The sequence below is a fragment of the Coturnix japonica genome, chromosome 15 (genome assembly GCF_001577835.2).
Source record: "Coturnix japonica isolate 7356 chromosome 15, Coturnix japonica 2.1, whole genome shotgun sequence".
NCBI classification, from domain to species: domain Eukaryota; kingdom Metazoa; phylum Chordata; class Aves; order Galliformes; family Phasianidae; genus Coturnix; species Coturnix japonica.
Genome location: NC_029530.1, coordinates 9,680,210 through 9,700,393, shown reverse-complemented (window position 1 = coordinate 9,700,393; position 20,184 = coordinate 9,680,210). Strand labels below are relative to the sequence as shown.

Here is a 20,184-nt window from a genome sequence, read left to right as displayed (position 1 = left end):
AGGTGTGGAAGCTTGAACCCTGTGTCAGAGATAGACCAGGATGGGGGTCATCACTTTGTCCCCAGGGCCAGTCCTTGAGGCACCTTCCTGCTCCAGCCCCCCAGCCACACTGAACCCCAGGGGAAGATGAGCACCAAGAGAATCCCACAGGCATAAGGAGCAGAGCCCAGGGCTTGGCAGTACCTGACCAGGAGGAAGCACAACCCTGGGTCTGGGGTCAGCTGGTAGACACACGTGCTTTGTTTGCTTGGGGAATGAGACTGAAAGCAGCAGCCACAGGGGAGAAGGGAGCATGACCACATCTGGGAGCACTGGGCATGTTTTTGCTTCGCTGCAATAAATCAACATGTTAGCTGAGCCCTGAAAACTGGCCCAGAGGCAGCCAGAGCCTGTGATGCTGTAGGTGCTGCTATAGGTGCTGCTATAGGTGCTGTAGTGCCAAGCACCCCTCATTTGGGCTTTGAGCATCCTCTCTCCCCCCACTGCTCAGGCAGCATGAGGAGCAGGTGGAAGTGCTGCAGCATTTGCTCTTAATCAGTGCGGTTCTGCCATCCCTTTGGACGCAGAAAGCAATCTCTGCTTTCCATTATCTCGATGTCTTTGGGCATCTCCGCCTCCTCCACTAATTTTCTGACTTCTCCTCTTTGTCTCAATGGGAAAAAGCAGACACGGGCTCATCCTGCTGAGCAGTGCCAACACGCAGCTCGCAGTGCTGGCTCCCAGCATTGCACCCCATGGTGGGATGGGCATGGGGCTGTGGGCACCTGTGGGCCTTCCATGCCATCTCTGTAGGGTCCCCGTCCATTTGGTCCCATGCACCGAACCCTTTTCTTGGTGAGGCCTTCCCATGCAGCCAGGCTGGCATTACATTGTTTGGGGCACCCAAAACTGGCACACCCCAAAGAGCTTCAGCTCTACAGCGAGGGGAGGCAGCAGCATACTGGGGTCACTGCCAATAGGATGGAAAGAGAAGGGTTGGGATGCCAAGAGCACCGAGCACCCCTGCAGCACAACACTGCTGAGCACTTGCCCAGCTAAGCTGCCAATGGGAAAACATGGCACTGTGACATCCGAGGGGGTCCAGATCCGGCCCCCACCCTCCCCTCTGTGCCAGATCCCTGCAGGGCACGGAGGAGCCGGTCCCTGTGAAGGACACTGCACTCGTCTCGCCTCCAGCCCATTGTCTCGTTGATTGGTTACGGTTGGTCTTCAATTAGGAGTTGGGCCGTTGGGGGCATGAGGACACTTCTTCCCATGTGAGCGTGCGGTTCCCGCGCTGCCGCGCTCTGATGTGGTCGTGGGGCCCGCGGGAGCATCTGCTCTTGCAGACACAGTGCCCAGGGACGAATGCATTTCAGATGGGCTCGGCTCCTCTTGCTGTGCTCGGGACGGCGGCCAGCTGGGGACGCTGAGAAAGCGCCTCTGGCCGGCCCCACGGACACAATGTTCCCCTGCATGGGGAGCGGGCTGGCATCCTGTATAGAGGCTGAGCATGCTGAGGGCCATGTGAGCCTCCAAACAGAGCCCATTTCCCAAAGAACAACCCTCAGGGACACCTCAGCCATGGAGGTCAATGGGTTCCAGCGGGCAGTAGGGTGATGGATGGATGGGCAGCGCCCAGTTGTGATGCAGGAGTGGTACCCAAGGTGCAGCCATGTGCTCACACACCTCGGGATGCTCCCGGCCCGTGGATGCAGCGCAGGCTCTTGTGGTGCTTGCAGAACACGGGGCTGCACCTGCAGGTCTGGTCTGGCCGGTGGACCTGGGGCAGCATGCGGACCCGTCCGGCCGGGTTATGCGGGGCGTGAGCGAGCACATGATGCGTGCCGCGGGGCCAAGGGCTGAGGTCAGCCCGGCACACCCAGGCAGCAGCTCTGACTTCACTGCGGGCAGCAGCGGATCCTCACGTACCGCGCTCCCCAAGGCAGCGGCTCGGGGATGGAGCGTGGCCGGTCAGAGCACTCCGTTACCGGGGCGAAGGCACCGTGCTCCCAAAGCTCCCCTTCCCTTGGCGTTCCCCACAGCCAAAATATTTCCTCTGCTCCCGGGTCCAAAGGGGAACCGCTAATGGGGTCTCTATGTGATGGTTTGCCCCAGTGCATGCGGGTCTGGCTGCAGGGTGGGATCAGTGTGGGCTGATGTCAGCCCCATCCAACTGCCTGTGGCTGGGGATGGCTGTGGGGCGGTGGCAGGGGTCAGTGGGGAGATGGCACAGGCTGGGGGCCTCACAGCCCCGCAGGGAGGTGAGGGATCCAGGTTTTGGCAGCCCTGGGGCTGTCCTGCACTCCAGAGGTATCCGCTTTTCCAGGGAAGGAAGAGTTAATCCCCGCCTGCCGCTAATGAGCCTTAACTGGGAATGACCCGACACCGGGGAGAAGTGAACCCATTGTCCTCCCTGCCTTTGACTGCCTTCCAGGGAGACTCATGAAACACAGAACCCGGGCGTGAGTTCCCAATTTGTGTCAGGAGGCTCTGATTTATTCTATTTATTTATTTTTGCCATCTGGTTGAGGAGGGACGTTGAACACAAGCGTGAGAAATCCAGATGTGCACCGCTCCCCTCTCAGCCCTGGTGCGTGGAGCGTCCCAGTACCCGGCCCCAAGCACGGGGCACATGGGGACAGGCAGGGACATGGTGACACCCTGGCACCTGTTGGTCCCCAGTGAGGGTGAGCAGTGAATGTGGGGCAGCCCAGGTGACAGCACTCAACCCAGATGCTCACTGTGGGGATGGGGTGGCCATACCCTGAGCTGGGGGCAGAAGCCATGGCGATGTGCTGACCCACTTGTCATCAGGATGTCCCCAGCCTCAGTTTCTCCCACCTCATTCCCATCTTTGGGGTTCAACAGCTGCTTCCTGATGGGGGACCATCCCATGGGAAAGCTGTGATCGTCTCTGGGTGATAACATTGGGGTGCCCAAGGGACACCCAGGTCCGATCCCCGATGGCATAACGGGGTGATGGATATCAGAACACCACACCCAGGGAAACATCTGCTGCACAAGGGGGTTGTTGGCACAGCTGTGGGGCTCAACCCCTCCCCAGAGCAGAACGCCCCATGAGGGCAAAGCGAAGAGGGCTCCATTTTTATAGGGGGGAGGGAATCTTTCCCATTTCTCTGATTATTTTTTGTCGGGGCTCCTCCGAGACACGAGATGAGCACACAGGATCTTAGCTCATCCGCTCCCTGTCTCATGCCTGGGAGGTTTGGCGGGTGGCCCGAGGGCTCCGGAGGAGGAGGAAAATTTCATCATCCCGCTCCAACGTCTCCCGTATAATCAGCCCCTTGTTAACCGGTGCGGCCCCATGCGAGACAGCAAGGGCCGGAGCGCGGCTGCATCCTTAGGTGGTCTTGGCCGGATTGGAGCTTTTCAGAGCCTCTCCCAGGGCAGCCTAGAGTCTGGGAGGCAATTTCAGCATCCCTTGGGGTCAATCTCTTTGCCGTGGGATGGCCAAGCAGCAGCAGCCATCTCATAGGAAGTGGGGAGGGAAACGGGAGCAGGGGCAGGGGGCGGCGATCCCCAATTCTCGGTGATGCTCGAAGGTCTTTGGGGTGGCCCCGGGGGCATCTGGAGGGAACATCAGAGCAAAGAGGAGCCAGAGAAGGTCACTTTCTCTTGGTTTATTAAAAAAAAACACAACAAAACAACTGGGAGGAAAGAAGTATAAAAAAATAAATATTTAAATAGAATTCTATATATATATATTACCAAAAATCTTATTAATTATTATTATTATTATTAATAATATTATTAAACACCAGGTCCGAGTCTATAAATACCCCCGGCCCCCACCCCGGCACCAGGGACGAGCCAGCGCCTCCTGCCACCGCCCCTGGCTTGGCCCCATGTCCCCATGTTGGCCAAGACCCCGTCTGTGCCAGCGGGCAGTGCGAACATCCATGGGTGCTCCCTGGCATCACATCCCTGTCCCCATTGGGTGGCGGGACCCAGCCCTGGCCACCCCACACCCCCAGTTCAGCCCCACTGTAGGGGTGCCGGCCCCACAGCGCATTGTGGGAGCGCGTCCCCAGCGTTACTGCTGGATGTGGTGGGTGCAAGTGCATCCAAAAGGGGAAAATCCCTTTTGTTGGATGCTGGAGGGCATCCGTTGGGAGCGGGTCGCCTCCTCCTGGTTTGTCACAATGTCTGTGATGAGCCCCAAGCTGTGGGGCTGAGCATCCCCGTGGGGCTCCAGGGTGCGGGGGACAGAACCTCATGCCTATGTCCTCTCCTGAACAGGAAAATAAATTAAAGCATGGGTTGGCCCGGGTCCGGTGCAGCATCAGCAGGAGGTAATAAATAGGATGGCGAGAGGTGAGGAGGTGGTGAGGCCTCGCCGTGCCCATCATTGAGATGGATGCAAGGAGATGTCTGCTGTCCCGGTTGCAGCAGGGCACAGGGGCCGGGGCTCACGCGGGGCTGAGGTGAGGTAGGAGGACACGAGCAGCCTGGGCGATGACCTGCACGTACTTCCTGAGCACCTGGCAGCCCTGCTGCTTCTTCTTGAAGGCGCTCTTGCCCTTGCTGCTCTCCCCATAGCTCACATCCACCTGGAAGATGTTGTAGTGCTTGCAGAGCAGGCAGGTGAGGTTGGAGATGAGGCCCCGCGTGGTCTTGGTGGTGTTGTGGAGGCGGTCGAGGAGCTCCTTGGCCGTGGGGTTGAGCTCCTCCTGGTCGCGGGTGATGTTCCCAAGAGAGGCGTTGAGGAAGGCAAAGAGCTTGTACATGGCCACCATCACTTCCTTCCTCTCGGTGGTCCGGTTGACGTGGAAGGGAGGGAAGAAGATCCCGCTGGGGCTGCAGAGGCGGTCGCTCTCGCTGCTGAACGGCTCTCCCTGGCACTTCAGCTGTGGGGACAGCAAGTGTCACACCCCGTCCCTCTGTGGCCATCCTGGTCCCCACCGCACTGACCCACATCCCCATCACGGCCACTCCATGTCCCCAACACACCGCCCCATGTCCCCACCGTGGCCACCCCGTGCCACCACCCTGGTGTCGCTTACATAGAGGCTGAAGAGGTCCTGTGCAGTGGCGTTGAGCAGTGCAACCTGCCTGCGGGTCTGCTCCTGGACATTGGCCCGGCACAGCCCGTTGGTGGGACACGTAGAGCCCGTCCCCAGCAGCGCCCGCCCGGCCACCGGCCTCCTCTGCAGCAGCAGCAGGGCCACGAAGGGCACGACACCTGGTGGGGACAAACCGACGTCGGTGAGACCACACGTCCCCCCTGCAGCCCCACGCATCCCCCCCAGCCCCGTGCCCCTCACCTGCCCCCCGGCTGGGGCTCCCCCTCCTCCCGTCCCCGCGGGGCACCCGGTGGCATTGCCACATTTCACAGGCAGCGGCCCCGCTGGTGACCTGCGGGTTGTAATCAAATATGCACAAGTGATTTCCTCCCCGTTATCCCGGCCGGGCGCAGCAGGAGCCAGGCCCCACCCCGGCCCTACTGACTCAGCAGGGGCGCCCACAAGGAAACCTGCCCTGAGGCCACAGAGCTGCCTCAGTTTCTCCATCTGCAGAGCGGGAGCAACTGCTGCTGGAGGCACCGGACGGGAGATCATGGCACGGGTGAGCGCCGGGTCACCGCGTCCCAACAGGGGTGACAACGGGGAGCTGCGTCCCCCCATGTCGGTGTCAGCTGGGAGGCCGCCCCACATGGGTGTCCTCATTGCCATCCCCCTTTCCAAGCTCGCTGTCACTGACAGCGGCTCACAGGGGTGGGAATAGGGGGTCGGAATGGGGAGTCCCCGCTCGCCAACCCGCGCCCTAAAGATCGAGAGCACGTGGAGCCCTGGAGCAAAGTCCCCGGAGCTGCTGCTCACACCCAGCTGCCCACACTTGTAGGAAGCTCCGCACCGCCGCAGGTCCCAGGTAAAGCAGCGACGCCTTCCTTTGCCCTGTCCCAGCTGAAGCCCTCGGACAGCACTCACCTGGCCGCTCCGCGATGCCCCCTGCGCTCCCATTCCCCTCCGTGCGCCCGTTCCGCAGCCGAGCAGAGCGAGGCCGGGCGCACGTGTGGACAGGGACGGCCACTTTGGCAGCGCTCCCCCAGCCCTCCCCGGCTCTCCCAAGTTAAGCAAGAAGGAAAAGCCAAGAAAAAAATACAACCCAAAAAAAAAAAAAGAAAAACCCAAAAACCAACATTCCCCCCCCCCCTTCTTCCCCCTTCACCCCCCCAACCCAACCCAACCCAACCCCACCCCGGCGCTTTGGGAAGTGTTTGGGGAGTCAGTTATATAAGCGGCCAGATGTTGGGTGAGGAGGAGCGCCAGGACGGCAGCGGGGCTGCCAGCTCCCAGCGTGCTCAAGCTGGGTCGGAGGGAGGGAGGGGGTGTGGAGGGGAGGGGGGGAGGAGTGTGGGTGGGAGGGAGTGGGGGGGCTTGATTTGTTACCTTGCGGGGATGAGCCTCATGGTGAGCGCCGTCCGGAGAGCCGAGAGCAGACGGGCGGCGTGTGCGGGGTTTCAGAAAATTCATGTTCATTACTGGGGGACTTCTCTGGGTTTATATACGGTCCTGCAGTGTGCTTGTTTTTAAGAAAGGGAGGAAGGGGGCGAGGTGGGGGGGGGGATGGGGGGGAGAGAGGGGAGAAACACTATCATTACTTCTATTGAAACTGTAAATCAGGAAGTAAGGGCTTGGAAATGGTGAATGATCTTAGAAAATAAACTCTGATAAAGTTGATGTCACCAGGATCGTGGGGTTTCCTTTTTGTAGCTTTTTTTTTCTCGCACGTGGTGGGAAAGGGGGGGGTGGGGTGAGGGGAGGGCTGTGGGTTTGGGGGCGGGGGGGGGGGGGTGGTAACACACGTGGGACACATGGGGGCACGGCCGCGCTCGCCCCGACGCGGTGCTGCCATGACTCACAGCTCCGGCAGCACTTTCACCCCCCACCACCCCCCCTCCCTGGACGGTGTTTCCCCGTGGGGTGGCCAGAGGAAATTAAAACAGAAAGAAATTGTAAAGAACATTAAATATATATATTTTTTATCTTCCCTCTCTCTTCCCCCCCCCCCCCCCTCTATTTTTCAGTGCAGGGAGATGGGCAGGGGACCCCCGGATGTGGCTGTGTCGGGGGGTTGCTTGTGCCCCCTGGCATCCCTGCCACTCTCTTTTGGGGGAGCAGCACAGCAGCTCATCCATGTCCCTGTGCCACTCATGTCCATGTGCCATCCATGCCCCTGTGCCACATATCTGAGCACCACTCACGTGTGCCCCATGTCCAAGTGCCACCCATGTTGGTGTGACACCAGCAGGGACTCCCCATCCCCATCCCTCTCCCCGCTCTGGGCTGGCAGCAGGTTGAAGGCGCTGCCCTTTGCCTCCCTCTCTACTCTGTATGTTGTTCTTCCTGAAACATTTGATCAGGTTTAGTGACCCTGTGCCTTACTTGCATCCCACCAGGGGGACAGTCAAGGAATGGTGGCACCAACAGGGGGGATGTGGGGACAGTACGGTTGGGTGGGACCCTCTGCAGTGCCACCCATTGCATCCATCCGTCCTGCTGTCCCCAGGGTGTTTCTGTCCCCAGGGTGCTGCTGTGCACAGAGACACCTGGCACTGCCATGGGGCTGGGTCTGCTGTCACTGACATTGGGAACACAGTCAGCCCAGGGGTAAGGAATGGGGATAAGTGCCGAGCCAATGGAATCCCAATTGAGCCCAGTTTGGTTTTACTGGGAAAAGGCAAAGAGATGCCAACGGGACGGGGATAACGGGAACTGCGCGGGGTGGGGAGTGAGGCTCATGTGCCCAACCTCACGTATAAACTCATACTTAATTATCGGGGTCACTCAATCACCTGGGAAACGGGTGTTTCTCCATCAGCAGCTCTGGGGCAGCCCGGGGGTGGGGGTGTCGCAAGCCCCTCTGCGGCCACTTCCTGCCCATTCCCCGGCTTTCTGTGCAGGATGCAGCGCTGGAGCTGATTCACCTGCAGCCAGGTCCAGCCCCGCAGCGTGCGAACCCCACAGCCCCCGCTCCTGAATCAGCCCTCAGTTCCACGGCCAAAAAGAGAGGAAATCGGGGAAATGACCCACGTGCAAAAATGGGACGTGCCTGGGAGTGGGGAGCCGGGCTGAAATCTTCTTTTTGCTCACGTACGATGTATTACATAGCTTACCCCATAGGTTATCCCAGAGGAAACCAACCCTACGCGGGACAGATCTCCAATGCCGTCCAGGGGATGGCACTTCCCCACTAGTTTATTTAGCAGCGGCGGCCCCGACGGCCGCAGCCTGGAGGGGATGATGGGATCGGGGGTCCCCGCAGACGCCCACCTGCCCCGGGGATGATGCACTCGGAAAAAGCCCAAAAGAGGGAATAGGAACGCGCTCGGTGCAGGCGGTGACACAACGCTATCGGCATCTCGGCCGCGGCCGGCAGGCCTCGCTCCCACGCGCCGGATGGGTTTTTTTGGGGCGGTTTGGCCCCTAAATGAGTCTGGGTGCTGCGGGGCTGCGAGCAGCGGATCGGGGCTGGGGGAGAACACGTCCGGGGCCGCGGGTTTGGTTCGGGGTTGGGTTTGGCAGCAGAGCCGCGGGCTGCTCTGCCCTGCTGAACACTGCTCTCTGCCGTCCGCGGCTGTCACCGCCGCAGGGACACGGCAACGGGGACGTGGGGACATGCGGACATGGGGACGAGGGGACACGAGCAGCCCCTTCTCACCCATTTCTGCCCAATGCTCATCTCCAGATCCTCCCACCAATCAACAGCCCTCCATCCCCATCCCATCCCATCCCCATCCCCATCCCACCCAAGGCATTGGGGTCCCTAACCCCCTGTCCCATGCTGTCCCCAGCAGGGGACACACAGCCACCAGCAGCCCCCCATGTCCAGCCAGTGCAGAGTGCTGGGTTGAGTAAGGTGTGAGTAAGGTGGCTGCCCCGTGCTGGGGAAGCCCGGGCTGAATAACGGCATGGGGCGAATTCCCCCTTGACTCACGGGGTGATTTTTGCACGGCCAAAGCCCTGCATCCCACCAGTGTCACCCTATGGGTGCCATCTCACTAGTGCCATCCCTCTGGCATCACCCCAAAGCCAGGCACCCAGCAGGCTGATGGCCCCCATGGCCTTGGGGACAGCTCAGGAAGCAGGAAGCAAGGCCTGTCCCCACTGCAGGGTGTCCTCCCCGAGCCCCATGCAAGAGGGGCGCCTGGAGCTTCATGGCACTGAGGGGGTAGGGATGCTGGGGACACTGGGGCTGCTGGCATGCCACCATCCCACACACCACCCCATCTTCAGCCCCAGGTGTACGAGCATTTGCAGATCCTTAATTTCTGCTTGGAGCTGATTCTTAAGTTTATTCCCTCATTTCCCAAATCCTGGGGCCGGATCCTGCTCCCCTGAGCACAGAGGGGCTCCCACTTCCCCTACACTGGGACCCACAGGTGTCCCTGTTCTCAGAGGATACTATCACCCACCTGTGCCCTCGGAGCCCCTCCAAGCTGCCTCCTCCTGAGGTGGCTCAGCAGGGTACGGCAGCTGGCAGGAGGTGACAGGCAGGGCCAGCTCGGGCTGCTTCATGGTGACATCGTTCCCGAAGGGTCCCCAAATGGCAGCGGTGTCCGTCCCAGTGGCGATGCTGCCTGCAACTGAGTCAGTGCCACCGGCACAGCCGGGCACACGGTGAGGAACGAGTGACTCCGTGGTGCCACATGACCAGGTCTTAGGATATTTGACTCAGCAGGGACAGTGCTTGGTGGCAGTGGGCCCCCACCATGTCCCCAGGCTGCTATGGGGCTGTGTGGCACGGTGACGCTTGGCATAGGGCCGTGTGACAAGTGGTGCTCAATGCCAGGCCGGGTGCAGTGCCAGGGCCAGGCAGTGCAGCCGTACACTGTGCCATGTTGTGTGCCACATCCACCTTGTGCCATGTGCCATGAACCACATCCCATGCTCCATGTGCCACATCCACCTTGTGCCATGTGCCATGTGCCACATCCCATTGCCACGTGCCATGTTCATCACGTACCTGATGTCACGTCCCCTCCTGTTCCTGCTGACATGTCACATCCCACATTGTCACGTCCCACCGTGCGCCTCATGCCATGCCATGATGTGCCCCTTCCCACCCTGTGCCATGGCACACCGTGACGTCCTCCCAGCCCACACCATTCTGTGCCACTCCACACCCCACTCTGTGCCAGGTGCCACCCAATGCTGCCATCCCACACCATCCCAAGGGCCCCACTGCTGTGCCACATCCCAAGCCACACATTGCACACCCCATCCCACTCCAGGACACCTACCACGCTGTGCTGTGCCAGCTCCATTTCCCTCCATCTCCTCCCAACCTCACTTTCCATTCAGGTTCTTACTGATCAGTTCCCAAATTCATTTAGTTTTCACTGTATCTTCCATCCCACCCCCATGTGTGGGCAGATCCCTGCTTGCTCCAGACCCCCAGTAAGCCCCCAGGGAATCACAGGATGAGTTGGGGGTTGCCTGAATCCCACAGGCAGCCATTTGGACACACCTGGACAGGAGCATCGGCCCACAGGCCGAGGTCAAGACTTTATTTCCATCTGCTGCCATAGAAAAATAAAGGGTCAGTGCCCTTCTGCCAGTACAAAACCATGTTTGGGTTCATAAATAAAATATTATCACATTTACACTTTAACATGATACAATAATAATTAAAAATATATATATAACAAAAATAGATATCCATTTATATATTAAAAGTGTAAACTTAAATACTCGTCCCCAGTGTGGGGATGCATTAAATTAATGTGATGGCTTCAATAAATACAGGTGCCACTGTCATGTATAAGTTATGGGGGGGTCAGTGATCACTGCCAGAGCACAGGGCTGTGAAAAACAACGGGGGGCAACTGGGGGTGTGGGGTGAGGAGGGGATGGGTGGGCACAGGGACAATGAGGACAGAGAGTGAGCAGGGGTGAGGAGGAAAGCACAGAGGTGAGCTCAGTGTGCTGGGTGGAGACATCGGGTGGGGATGTCAAGTGTGTGGGGCCACCACTCACTAATTAGTAGGGACCCCAAGCTTGTAGGGGTGTCAAGTGAGTGCAGTCACCAATTGAGTGGGGACACTGAACGTGAAGGGACACCAAGGGAGTGGGGACTCAAAGCTTGCAAGGACACCAAGCTTGAAGGGACCCAATGATAATAGGGACCCCAAGCTCACAGAGACACCAGGTGAGTGGGGACACCAGGAGGGGAACGACACCAAGATGGGGAGGACACCAAGATGATGGGAAGGACATGAGGAGGGGAAGGACACCAAGCTCGTAGGGGCTCTGAGCTCCAGGGTCACCAACCACCCTGAGATGGCAGTGGGGGTTGCAGGGGGCAGATGGGTGGCACTCGCAGCCAATGCTGTGCTGTGTGCGGGTGTTGGGCCCCTTAGTCAGGCCATGTCACTGGACCCATTGAATCACTGGAAAATCCGGCAGGGCGGGCTGTCACCAACCCACAGTGACCCCGGTGCCAGCACCGGGCACAGCTCTATGTCCAAGTAGAGGTTTCCTTTAGGGTCTGCTTGTCCTCCATCCCCGCCGCCTGCCCCTCCGCCGTCCCCTCTCCTCACGCCGTGCCCGCGTGCTGCTGGCCTCTATCTGTGCGCTGAGCTTGGCCATGAAGCGGGCGTAGTTCCAGAGCACACGGCAGCCCTCCAGCTTCTGCTGGAACACACTGCTGGCCGCCAGCCGCCGGGACAGGGGGATGGTGGAGGGGATGATGCCACGAGCCTCCATGGTGTCCTGCAGGTGGGTCAGCAGCCCGCGCACCTTCATGTGGGCGCTGCCGAGGCGGCGCAGGATGGCGGCATCGGGTGGATGGAGGTCGCTTTGATGCCGGGTGATGTCCTGCAGCTCCTTCTCCATGCGGGTCATGGCGCTGTGCAGAGCTCGCAGATCCTTCTGCCGTGGCCCCAGAGTCCCCCGCAGCCACTCCAGGGAGATGTTGGCCCGGCACAAGTTGTGGGCCAAGTGCTGCTCCTGCTCCTGCACGCCGGAAAGGCAATGGGGTTACTGAGGGGAATGGGGTTACTGGGGGGATGGGGTTATGGGGGGATGGGGTTATGGGGGGATGGGGTTATGGGGGGATGGGGTTATGGGGGGATGGCACTCACGTAGAGTTGGAAGAGCTCCTGCGCGTCCTCGGCCATGTGCCGCACCAAGGCCTGGGTCTGCTGCGGGGATGGGGGCTGAGTGCTGCGTGTGGGCACGGCCCAGAGCAGGAGGAGTCCCTTGGCCACGGCTGGGGAGGAAGAGGAGGGAGATGGTGGGGATATGGAGATAAAGCACCACGGGGTGAGGGGACATGAGGATGGGTGGCACTGACAGCACGGAGATGTTGCAGGGAGAGCTGGGAGCATCCTCAATGGGAACAGAGATCCCATCAGCCCAAACACTGGTGCTGGGCCCAGAGGGAAGGACCATGAGTGCCAGGTGCAGTGGTGAGGTCCTGACCCTGCTGTGGGGACAAAGCCATCCCTGTCCCTAAGTCTAACTGCTGGGACCTGGCAGAGTCTTTGGCATGAGGAGTAGGAGGAATAGCAGGGGGAGAGGAAGAGGAGGAGGGAGGTACCCCCAAGACACAGAGAAGCACACACAGCTCATAGAATCATAGAGTCATAGAACTGCTCAGGTTGGAGGCTGCCCAAGCAGCTCCCTGCCATCACAGGCCAACGTGGGGCCAGCAGGCATTGACAACCCTGCGGCTGCCCCTTAGGCTCCGGGCTGGCTCATCCCTGCTGTCACCCACATCCACGTGGGGTCAGAGCCAGAGCAACACCCGGCCCTACCGAGCTGGGTTTGGGCTTGGGGAACACGTCTGCAAAGCACAGAGACCCCATCCCTCCTCCACCCGCAGCCACCGCGCTCCCAAACCAACCCCAAACCACATCCCCTCACCCACACCCTCCCAGCACCCCATCTTCTGGGGGTGGGGGCCCCAACTGCACACCCAGGGTCTTGGGGAGCATCCATGGATGGAGGTGTGAGCCAGTTGTGGGACGCTGGTGAGCACCTACCTGCCAGCACGCCCAGGGGCCGCGCGTTGTGCCGCATGTCCGGGTGCCGCCGAGCGGTGCTGCAGGGCGCGCGAGCGACTTCCTTACTGGCCAGCAATGGGGAAGCAGTGCCTTTTTAAGTGCAATGATTAGCCACCACCTCCGAAGGAGGCACCCAGACCCAACGGAAAGAAAGAGAGAAGTGAAGAGATGACTGGGGGACCAATGAGTGGGGCGTGCCAGGCTGGAGGGAGGAAATGATGCCAGCTGGACGATGGTTTTGTTCTTCGATTCAGTTCCTCGAGGGAGTCCTCATAGGTCCATCCCATGCATGGGGTGAGCAGGGTGCATGGGGCATCATGCAGAGCTTCTTATGGAAGCACATCATTAAGTCACCCAGGTCTGCATCTCTCTTGCTCCGTATTCATTAAACTGCAATCAGCCTCCGAAATCAATATTCAGCCAATAGAGGCTGTTGGCAGCATCAGTGCCAGCTCTGGAGCCTGGGGTTGGCATGGCACCTGCAGTCTGCCCCTATTCACGGGGTGCACCCGTGGGGCTGGCACCTTGCCGCCCCATCTCACACCTCTGGTGGAGGTGTGAACAGCTCTGACCGCAGCCTGGTGCTGGGGTTTCACCACATGGAGTTGTGATGTGGGGCTGCAGACAAGGCTTGGGTGCCAGGCTGGACAGGGACAGCGGACTGGGGCAATGCAGAGCACAGCGGGGTGGCTCAGAGGCTGCTCAGGACCTCAGCACTCAGCAATGCTCCATGGTGCTCAGCCTGTCTGTCTGCAATCTCCCATTGATAGATGCCCCGGATCCAAGCGTACCACTCAGGGCAGGAGGGAGCATGATGCTGATGATGGACATGAGTACCGTGCTCCGCTCCGGGCTGGCTCTGCTCTGGTTTGATCAGCCAGGACCTGTGGCTGGGTGCTAAAAGGAAGGAATGAAACCGTTCCCGTTGCCACACTGCACACAATGCGTGCAGGGAAGGAAGTGCAATCAGCTGGTGGTCAGCAGCAGCACCATTTGTTGTACAAAGTCCGTTCTCTGTCCAACAAAGTCCAGCAGAACCGTGTTGATGGGGTGGGCGCTGCACTACAGCTACAGCCCAACCTGCTCTTGCGTTGACATTTAGCTTAAGAAGATGCTGACACATCCCGTTGAACTGAATGGCATTGATGCGATTGATTGTTTTTATAACCCATCAGATTTGTGTCAAGAGGGACAGCAAACCCCATCCAAAGCAGGGCAATGCCACCAGGTGGTTCCCAAGCCTGAAGCTCTTCCTTCAGCTCCTGATTATGGAAGGGCCGTACACAGGACACCACTGCAGTCCCACCCTTTGCCACATGGCCCCAAAATGTGCAGAATTTGCATGTCACAACCCCAGCTCGTGGCCAATCCGTGCCAGCTGGGAGCAAATCGCTTCCCTTCCCTGGGGTTTCAGCCCTGAAGCGGAGCCAGCAGTGCCCTGCTTCTCAGTACAGGAAGCTGCCCACAGCAGAATTTGGTTTCACATGGGGTGGCTCAGGCAAGAGGAGGACACTCCCGAAATAACATCTCCTTGCGAGCGGAAGAGCGCAGCACTGACTCACTTCCAGAACATGAAGTATTCTGTCCCCCAGATTTCTCCCTCCCCTCCCATTGCCCCCAACCTGCAGAACCAATTCCGTGCTGCAGGACACACGGTGGCACTGCCTCCTCATCCTTGCTCCTGTCCTCCTCGAGGTGTCCCCTGCCCAAGGACACCCATGGGTGCTGCTCTGCCTTGTGGGGCTGGAGGGCAGCTCCGGAGGGACAGAGGAGGAAGAGGAGGATGGAGGCAGCTTCTCTGTCTGTCCATATAGCCAGAAGGCCTGACTATCTGTTCATCCAGCTACCTGCCCATCTGCCTGGTCCACCACCCCTCTGGACATTCATCCACCCAGTTCTCCACTCTTACACCTGTCCACCCATCCATCCTCTATCTGCCCTCTCACTGACACATCCCCCAACTCATCCATCCATCCATCCATCCATCCATCCATCCATCCATCCATCCATCCATCCAACAACCTCAGTCCATCTCCCCATCCCTCCTCTCGCATCCATCCATTGCCCATCCATCCATCCATTGCCCATCCATTCATCCATTGCTCATCCATCCACCCACCCTCAGGCCCACAGCCCTGCAGGGCTCACCACACCAGAAGAGGCCAAGTCATTGATACCACGCAGACACAGAGGATCCCCTGGCACCACCACTCTGCACCACCCCATCCCAGGACTTAAGAAGGTCCCCATGGGCCGTGATGGGGACTCAGCAATCACTGCCACCAACAGCTTTGGGTACAACATGCAGGGATGTGCAATAGCCAACGGGGCTGAAAATAGAGCGTGTGACCACATCGGCCGAGTGCAATTTCTTCATCTCTGGGGCTCACGTCACTGCTGTCTCATGACTCCTGGAAAACAGAGAGTGGGACAGGAAAGAGCCCGCAGACGTCGCAGGAAGCTGAGGGCTCACAGCTGTACACAGCGGGGACACTCAGGGATGTGGGGCCAGTGCTGGTCCCTGCTGGGTGAGGGACCCTGCTGCTATTCATAGTGGTGCTGTCAGGATGGTGGCCGCCGTCTGGCCCAACTTCCTGCCCCAAATGTGTCACAGAATCACCCCGAGGGCATCCCCATTCCCTGGGTGACATCAGTGCAGTGAGGCCATCATCTATACTGCATCCCCAGCAGCTGCAATAGGGACAGGAATGTCACCATGCTGCTGCTTGGGGTCAGGTTGTGGGGCGGCCCCAACTGCAGCCACGGTGTACTCAGAAGAAAAAAAAACAACACAAAAAACAGGACCTTTATTGACATTAAAAAGTGTGTAACAGCTTGAAAGGAGATGGGGAGCCAATGCTGCCACCCCACAATACATAATGGAGGGGACACGGGGCTGTAGTGCTGTCCTGACCCCCTTGCAGCCCATGGGAGCATCACAGCCACCACCCCACACACACACCCATGTGGGGACAGGCAGCACATGCTGTCACCTCCGCTGGGGCTGTGGCACATCATGGCTCCGGGGCACGCAGGGCCCTGCTCCCCACCACCCCAATCCCCCAAATGGGACCCTCTGCACCCTGAGAACACCGGGCAGGAGCCCAGGGCAGAGGAAGGCACAGTGCTTCCCTCTGCAACTAACACTGTCACAGCAGCGTCCCCCATGGGCAGAGCTCTGCCCCACACCAGGGAAAGGCTGAGGAATGAGGAACAAACACGGTGCTGGGGACAGCCCTGTGCAAGAGGGGCCTGGCACGGCCTCACCGCACACCTGGCCGCTATCTGCCACTCTCCTGGCGCTTCTGCAGCAGCTCAATGACCTCCGTGATGCCGTCCTCAGGGACCTGTGGGGACAGGGGTCTGTCAGCCCCACTTGGGGGACACGGGGGGACGTGGTGGGGCAGCGTGCCAGGCTCACCAGCGCGTGGTCAAAGTTGAAGGTGCTGATATAATAGGCTGAGATATCCACAGCAGCCAGCGGCTCAGCGATCTGCGCCACGATGCCACACTCATCTGGGGAGGCAATGAGAGCGCAGCGTCACCAACACAGTGACACATGGTGGTGGTGGAGGAGGGGTCCCCTAATCCCTGCACCCCCCTGCAGACCCATGGTGGTGGTGGTGGCACTCACCGAAGCCCAAGGGCTGCCCACCGATCCTCACCATCCGCCAGAGCTCCCCACTGGAGCTGGTGAGCAGCAGGTCACTGGGGAACCTACAAAGGGGGAAACTGAGCATGGCAGACCCCCAGTGCTGGGTGGGGGCACCCGCGGATGGCAGCCCTACCGCTTCTGGGTCTCTGCATCCATCACGATGGAGATGTAGCCCTCGATGAGAGAGAAGGAGAAGAAGGTGATGGAGTCGAGGTCAGCAGCACTGGGTTCCTTGGGGGGGCTGCGGGTAGAGGATGGCACAGGGACCCCAAATCAGGAGGAGGGTGTCATTGGGACGGCTCCAAAGGTGCCACTGGTGTCAGCCAGGGGTGCCTCAGGATGGGAACAGGGTTGGGAAACTCGGGCAGCTGAGTTTGCAGGGGGGGTGCCCACCCCATTTGCAATAAAAAACCCTTTTCTCTTTTGTTTTGCATGGCTGCAATGCATGGCTTGTCCCCCCCATATGGTGACACCAGGGCTCCTGTCCACAGAGGTGGCAGCAGGACCGGCAGCAACCGAGGGTGACCAAAAGTCAGCAAAGTGCACCCCGAGGTCAAAAAGGGGATGAATGAGTGAGACCCAAAGGGGTGACACCGATGTCCCCAGCCCCGTCACTCACCTGTGGGAGTAGAAGAGCACATCGATGAGCATGGTGGCGATGGCAGGCAGCGTGTCGGGTGCCACCGTCAGGATGCAGAAGCGGTTCTGGGGGCTCTGCACGGGGTGCAGCGTGGGGCTGGGGGCTGCGGGGCAGAGGCAGCGATTGTCACCGGGGCCTTTGGGGACAGCACCGCAGTGCCACCACGTGGCCACCGGGCCAGCGGCGTCCCCTGGGGTGCCAAAAAGGCAGGGGTCCCCAAAGCACGGGGGGTGTCTGCAACGGAGCGTCCCTTGGGCACTGGGGACGGGGTGGCCTTGGGGACATCAAGTGACGCTCACCCGACTTGGGCTTGAGGAACCCATTGCTGGCATCATCACAGGGGACTGGGATGGATTCACCGTTCTCCTCCTTGTAGATGTCGAACTCCCCGGCCAAGGTATGAATGACCACAGGCAGGTCCCGCTCCCGCACCTGGCAGCGGCGCGGCATCACCGTGGCTGTCCCCAAAGATCAATGGGGTCCCCACCATCTCCCACTCAGCCCCATGGCACCATCCCCACTGAGCTCACCAGGATGAAGTCGGTCTGGTAGGTGGAGAGCATCAGCACCGAGACGTGGTGCTCGGCCAGCGGCGCGATGACGGAGCGGGCGATCTTGGTGACACCGGTGGCCTGGCAGCCAGAGGGAGCGCAGCCATTGGAGACAACGCTGAGCACCAACCAGGTGGAGTCTGCCACCTGCATGAACTCGGAGGGCGGCAGCTCTGTGTGGGACAGGGAAAACTGAGGTATGACACGGGGCTGTGCTGTGTCCCCAACCCCAATGGGACCCCGCTGAGAGGGGACAGTGGGTCCCAGTCTATTATGGGTGCTGGAGGGGGCAATGGCTTGATCTAAGGGATGCAGGAGGGGATGCTGAGGGTGGCTGCCCTCTGCCTGCAGGCAGCAAAGACATCGTGCACCACAGGGTGTAACGCTGCGTACATCCCTGCTCTGATGGCACTGCAGGATGCTGAATGCCAGCATACAGGGACATGAGTCAGTGCTGTCCCCATGCAGCAAGGGGCAGCCCCACACACAGGGCTGGGAGCGCTGATACTGGGAGCAAACCTTCCAATCTGGGATGTGCCTCTCGTCCTGCACCTGCAGGGCTGGCCACGAGTGGGTGCAGCACACTGAGACCCCGGGGCTGTGCACATCTCCCACCCCATCCTCTGCCTCCCGTGTCACACCGGAGGGGATGTGGGATGTCCTCACACCGTGCCCGGCTCTGACAAGCCGTAATCCCTGAGGCTGAGCCCATGCTGGCAGTAGACCAGGGCTGCCTCCCAAAAAGCTGCTGTTGTTGGCAGGGAATGAGTGTGCCGGCCGGTTCCTTCCTGCCCCACGCCCGCTCCCCAGGAAGGAACGGATCGGGGCCACGTTGTTCCTTCGGCACCCAATATCTCCGGGTGGGCACCCCCAGACCTCACTGCCCGCTGCTCAGCAGCAGCCATTCAGTAACAGGCTGAGACCACCCCGCTCACTGCAGCGATGAGGGAGGAGCGAGGCCAGATGTGAAGGTCCCAAGCGCAGGGTGCTGGCAGCTGCTTGTTCCTGCACAGGAAGCCTTCCCGGGGACGGGGACCGCGGTGCCGCGTCCCCACTTAATGGCTTTTCAACACCCGTGGGCTGCAAGGGGGGCTGCGATCATATGGGTGCCCCCAGATGTCCCCGTGCCTTGGGGAGCAGCGGGCCCCAGAGCCTCACCCGGCCCCAGAGCCGTGAATTGTAACCCGGGGGTGCAGCGCGGCCCCATGGGGTGCCTGGGGGTGCTGGCAGCCCCCCAGCCCGGCGCCGTGCAGCGCCTCACAGCCATTGTTTGCCGCTTCCCGCCCGCCCCTCGGGATCGAGGAGCATTATGTCCAAAAGGTCCCGAATAAAACAATGCGTGGGGATCGGCCCCGGTTCCTCCGGGCAGCGGTGGGGAGCTGGGCTGCAGCCGGGTGGGAGCGTCGCATTGCGGCCGAGCCACTGACCTTTGGTCCTCAGGGCGTGAGCAGGAGATACAGCCCGGCCGGGGGGGGGGGGTCTGGAGCAGAGGATGGGGTCAGGATTGACCCCCAGCACAGCCCGTGGGGTCAGACTCCACAGCAGGGCTGCACACAGAGCGTCACTACACAGCGATGTCACCCGGTGCCACCTTCCAGGGACAGGGACTCAAAGACCCTCAGCACGGCCCGGCAGCGGGATGCGGGGAAGGGCAGCACTCCCACTCCCCGCCCCGTCCCATTGCGGAGGCTCAGCCGCGTCCCCGTGGCTTTAGGCAGCACCGGAGCTGCCAAACAGGGAGAACCTGAGCAGGGCAGTTCCCTGCCGGCCGCTGACCGCACAGCTCCGAGCATCGCCGGGCTGAGGCCGGCCACAACTCATGGCCGCAGTGTCGGTACCTTTGAAGCCCTCCTCGTCCAGCATGATGGTGTAATCCTCGGGGGTCTCGGTCAGGCTGAAGAACTTACACCTGCCGGGACACAACGCGGTGCGGTGGGACCGAGAGGAGGAGGAGGAGGAGGGAGGGGGGGGTGAGGAAGGGGATCGGTACCTGCAGCGCTGCGGCAGGAAGAGCAGTTTGAGCAGCGGGTGGGTGTAGAGCCACAGCCCGCGGCGCGCCAGGGACAGCACCCGCACGCGGTGCTCCAGGATGTGCAGGTCCATGGCGGCCGCGCCGCGACGGGACGGGGCTCCGTGGGGCTATAAGGGCCCAACGGGACCGGACCGCCCCGTCCCGGCACCGCCCCGGGCTGCGGGAGGGGCACCCGCCCGCCCCGCCCCGTCCCGTAACGCGTTGGGGCGCTCTCGGCCCGTATCCATCCAAGTCGGGGTAGGGGGGGGGGTCGGGATCCGCTGAGTTCACGGGAGGGGAGGTGTGCGGGAACCA

The 20,184-nt window shown here is 60.5% G+C and overlaps 2 protein-coding genes across 2 annotated transcripts; both read right to left on the bottom strand.

The window, feature by feature from the left end:
• Positions 1–3,616: 3,616 nt before the first annotated feature.
• LIF (LIF interleukin 6 family cytokine) lies at positions 3,617–6,118 on the bottom strand. The gene is made up of 3 exons (XM_015878517.2): positions 5,268–6,118; positions 5,007–5,185; positions 3,617–4,850 (listed from the first exon to the last, which is right to left on the bottom strand). The coding sequence occupies exons 1-3, from the start codon at positions 5,329–5,331 to the stop codon at positions 4,413–4,415; spliced, it is 681 nt and encodes a 226-aa protein (XP_015734003.1). The 5' UTR covers positions 5,332–6,118; the 3' UTR covers positions 3,617–4,412.
• Positions 6,119–15,799: 9,681 nt separating this feature from the next.
• CASTOR1 (cytosolic arginine sensor for mTORC1 subunit 1) lies at positions 15,800–20,042 on the bottom strand. Its single transcript, XM_015878497.2, has 9 exons — positions 19,849–20,042; positions 19,697–19,767; positions 17,838–18,031; positions 17,607–17,739; positions 17,287–17,410; positions 16,801–16,908; positions 16,647–16,729; positions 16,434–16,528; positions 15,800–16,359 (listed from the first exon to the last, which is right to left on the bottom strand). Exons 1-9 carry the CDS (start codon positions 19,959–19,961, stop codon positions 16,294–16,296), a joined length of 987 nt encoding a protein of 328 aa, XP_015733983.1. The 5' UTR covers positions 19,962–20,042; the 3' UTR covers positions 15,800–16,293.
• Between the last annotated feature and the right edge of the window lie 142 nt (positions 20,043–20,184).

Bases quoted from the DNA above. Each gene is read 5' to 3' on its own strand.
- CASTOR1 (XM_015878497.2), bottom strand. From the start codon at position 19,961: ATGGACCTGCACATCCTGGAGCACCGCGTGCGGGTGCTGTCCCTGGCG. The intron at 18,032-19,696 runs GTACCGACACTG...TGTCCCACACAG, and splicing joins GGACGAGGAGGGCTTCAAAG to AGCTGCCGCCCTCCGAGTTC. The intron at 16,909-17,286 runs GTGAGTGACGGG...CTCTACCCGCAG, and splicing joins GTGCTCTTCTACTCCCACAG to CCCCCCCAAGGAACCCAGTG.
- LIF (XM_015878517.2), bottom strand. From the start codon at position 5,331: ATGTGGCAATGCCACCGGGTGCCCCGCGGGGACGGGAGGAGGGGGAGC. The intron at 5,186-5,267 runs GTGAGGGGCACG...TGTCCCCACCAG, and splicing joins GAGCCCCAGCCGGGGGGCAG to GTGTCGTGCCCTTCGTGGCC. The intron at 4,851-5,006 runs GTAAGCGACACC...CTGTCCCCACAG, and splicing joins AGGACCTCTTCAGCCTCTAT to CTGAAGTGCCAGGGAGAGCC.